We start from the raw sequence: 3,612 nt of genomic DNA, 5'->3' as shown, positions 1-3,612 counted from the left end.
GTGACGTGGGAGCCTCAGCCAGGCCACTTCCTTGCCGTATGGTTATGCGGGCTGAGTGGTGGGCCCGAGGCCAGCATGTCTGTGACGGGCTCGGCGGGTGCTGCCTGGGGACCCCTTGGAGGTAATGGTTGTTGAGGGCTGAGCCGCAGGCCGGATGCTGCCCCCTCCATCCTAAGGGGGCTTCCCATCCTGTCTCGGACCCTGGCAGCCAAGGGGTGGGCCCCAGGGGTCTTGATGCAGCTGGGTTTCCCGCAGACCACGTCCTCTACCCTGAAGGGGGCCATCCAGCTGGGCATCGGCTACACCGTGGGCAACCTGAGCTCCAAGCCGGAGCGCGACGTGCTCATGCAGGACTTCTACGTGGTGGAGAGCATCTTCTTCCCCAGGTACCCTGCCCGGGCCGCCCTAAGCCCTCAGTACTCTCCCTGCATGCACACACCCCCATGCTCTTCTTTCAGCCTTTTTCTCTGCTGGAAATGGCTCCGGCTCCTCCTGGGCTCCCCCTGCCTTTGAGGTCCAGCCCTATGTTAGTCTGGACGTTTGCTGCTGAATCAGAGAGATGCAATAGAATGGGGACTCTTAGAAAGAGAGGAAGACAAAAGTTTGTTGTTTCTCTCTTTCTAATATGTGTGTGTGCGTGTATACCCACACACACACACACACACAGAGTCCAAGACTGGAAGATTGATCAGGTGGCTCCATGATGTTGCTGGGCCCAGATTCCTTCTGGTTTCTCCACCATCTTCTATGCTGCTTTACAAACCAGTGGCTGCAAGAGCTGCCCAGGCTCCTGCCATCACAGCTGCATTCCAACCACAGGAAAGAGGAGAGCACATGCCCCTGCCTTTTAAGGGCATGACTAGGAAAAGATCCAAGTCATTCTCCTCCTCTCATGGGATTGGCCAGGCACAGCACCCTAATCATGCCTGGCTGTAGGAGAGGCTAGCAGTGGTCTTATTCTGGTGGCCACATGTACACCCCACACTGTGGGCTAATGAAGAAAGGGGAGGGTGCTCATTGGAGGACAACCCGAGACTGGCCACAGCCCTTTGTCCCGTGTCCAGCATGGGAGCCCCATGTCACTCTTTGGGTTGGCTATTTGGGTGCCTTGGGGCTGGGCCTGGGTGGGCAGGCAGGCTCTTGGTGGGGGAAGGTAGCGTACACAGGCCTGGGTCCCTCACAGTCTCCCCCCTGCTTCCTCTGCAGTGAAGGCAGCAACCTCACTCCTGCCCATCACTTCCAGGACTTCAGGTTCAAGACCTATGCGCCTGTTGCCTTCCGCTACTTCCGGGAGCTCTTTGGGATTCGGCCAGATGACTACTTGGTGAGTGTGTCCTCGGTGGCCGCTGTGTCACACGGGTCACCCGCTCGAGCCCTCGCTCGGGGGCTTAGATCGCTACCTGCTTGTCGTCCTCAGCCTCCATGGGGCAGGGACGTGGCTACAGTGTTGCTGGGATCCTTGCTCAGGTTGTCATCTGGGGCTGGGCTGTGGCCTCAAGTGGACTCTACTGCATCGGGTCCCTTCCAGACCCCTGGCGTCATCAGCCAGGCTCCGTCCTTGCTGGCCAGGACTTCCATTCCTTCCAGACACTGCGGTCTCCTGTGTGATTATCACATGGAGCCGACCGTGACCACTTCCGGGACCACCCACCAGCCCCTGGGCCTGTGGGGTGTCGGTGACCACCCCCACCCATTCACCATCCCCTTTTCAGTACTCGCTGTGCAACGAGCCGCTCATTGAGCTGTCTAACCCCGGTGCCAGTGGCTCCCTGTTCTACGTCACCAGCGACGACGAGTTCATCATCAAGACGGTGATGCACAAGGAGGCCGAGTTCCTGCAGAAGCTGCTGCCCGGCTACTACATGGTGGGGAGCCCGGCCGCCCCTGGACTTAGGCCTTCCTCCCTCTGCTGAGGAGCTCCGGGCATCCCCACCTTGGGAACTACCCCTCCTAGGAACCACCCCCTCCAGGAACTGTCCCCTCTGGGCAGACCTTGACAGGCCATCCTGGGTCACCGAGCCTCACCCACAGGACCCCCTCACGTGGCGAGCAGGAATAGCCATCTGGGCCCTGGTGGCCATCCCCTACCACCCACCTCCCAGAAGTCATGGCTTTGGGCCTTAAGTCTCAACAACCAGTGACTCAGACAGGCACTGGGGAGGAACTGGGCTATCAGCTGGCACTCAGGCCCCTGGAGTTGTGGAAGCAGGCGCCTCAGACTTCCTGGCCCCCAGGGGTGAGGGTCCTGATACACACCCAGATGGGAAGTGAGGATCCTTGCCTGAGGGCCAGCCCTCCCTGCTGCCTGGCAGGCGTGGTCAGGCCCTGGGCAACTTTGCGCAGATTGTGACCTGTCCCCGACCCTGTAACCCGCCTCCCCTCTGTATGATCCTGGGTGGGATCCTCAGCTCCCCTAGGTCGGGGGTCAGCAAACGTTTTCTGTAAAACATGAGAAAACAAACGTCTTCAGCTTTGTGAGCACAGCCTCTGTCTCCACGGCTCCGCTCTAGTGAGAAAGCTGCCACAGACAGGGTGAGAGCAAGTGACCCCGGCTGAGTGCCAATAGAACTCTTTGCCGAGGCTGCCATGTGCATTTCATGTCATCTTCACATGCCACAGGACACTATTTCTTGTTTAGTTTTATCAACTTCCTGACAATGTAAAACCATTGTTAGTTCCCAGCTGTACAAAGACAAGTAGCTTGGGACTTCCCTGATGGTACAGTGGTTAAGACTCCATGCTTCTTATGCAGGGGGCACAGGTTCAATCCCTGGTCAGGGAACTAGGATCATATATGCTGCGAGGCACAGCCAAAAAAATTTTTTTTTAAAAAGACAAATGGCCTGATGCCTAGAGGCCAACCAGCCCCCATCCCCTCAGGGCAGACTGGGGAGGTGAGAGACCTGGGTCTGACCTCGCAAGAAATCAGGCCCAATACCTTGGGAAGTCCCCTGGGGGCCTTTATGGAAAGGCCACCTCTCCCTGGGCCTGGCCTCGTAGAAACAGACCCTCCTGGTGCTTTTGGTCAGGTGGGGCGATGGGGAGTTCAGTTGGCTGGGTGCTAGGGGCAAGGAGGGAGGTGGTCAGGGCGGGCTTCCTGAGGAGGTGGCCTCTGACCTGAGCTCCGAGGAGCAGGCCGCAGGGTGCTGTGTGGGGTCCCAGCAAGGCTCCTGGCGTCCTCTCCACCCGCCCTCTCCTCTCCACCAGAACCTCAACCAGAATCCCCGGACACTGCTGCCCAAGTTCTATGGGCTATACTGCGTGCAGTCGGGAGGCAAGAACATCCGCGTGGTGGTGATGAACAATGTGCTGCCACGCGTGGTCAAGATGCACCTCAAGTTCGACCTCAAAGGCTCCACCTACAAGCGGCGGGCCAGCAAGAAGGAGAAGGAGAAGAGCATCCCCACCTACAAGGACCTGGACTTCATTCAGGACATGCCCGAGGGGCTAATGCTTGACGCCGACACCTTCTCTGCACTCGTCAAGCCGCTGCAACGCGACTGCCTGGTGAGGAGCGGCTGGCTGGTCTGACAGGGTCCCATGTCTGAGCCCCGTCTTCCCAGCTGTGACATGGGGACGCTGGGAGAAGTTAGCGCAGTGAGCCGGAGAAAT

The 3,612-nt window shown here is 58.8% G+C and overlaps 1 protein-coding gene across 3 annotated transcripts in view; it reads left to right on the top strand.

Annotated features, from left to right (window-relative positions):
• The window catches only part of PIP5K1C (phosphatidylinositol-4-phosphate 5-kinase, type I, gamma), a 34,835-nt gene that overhangs the window by 13,105 nt on the left and 18,118 nt on the right, over nucleotides 1–3,612 (top strand). For all 3 annotated transcript variants that reach the window (XM_010828122.1, XM_010828121.1, XM_010828120.1), the window contains exons 4-7: nucleotides 256–386; nucleotides 1,207–1,324; nucleotides 1,713–1,865; nucleotides 3,208–3,507. In XM_010828122.1, the coding sequence (XP_010826424.1) occupies nucleotides 256–386; nucleotides 1,207–1,324; nucleotides 1,713–1,865; nucleotides 3,208–3,507 (702 nt within the window). The remainder of the gene's footprint in view (nucleotides 1–255; nucleotides 387–1,206; nucleotides 1,325–1,712; nucleotides 1,866–3,207; nucleotides 3,508–3,612) is intronic.

The sequence above is a fragment of the Bison bison genome, unplaced genomic scaffold (genome assembly GCF_000754665.1).
Source record: "Bison bison bison isolate TAMUID 2011002044 unplaced genomic scaffold, Bison_UMD1.0 scf7180017864492, whole genome shotgun sequence".
Lineage (NCBI taxonomy): Eukaryota > Metazoa > Chordata > Mammalia > Artiodactyla > Bovidae > Bison > Bison bison.
Note: the sequence above shows the minus strand (reverse complement) of the source record. Positions and strands in the feature narration are given on the sequence as shown.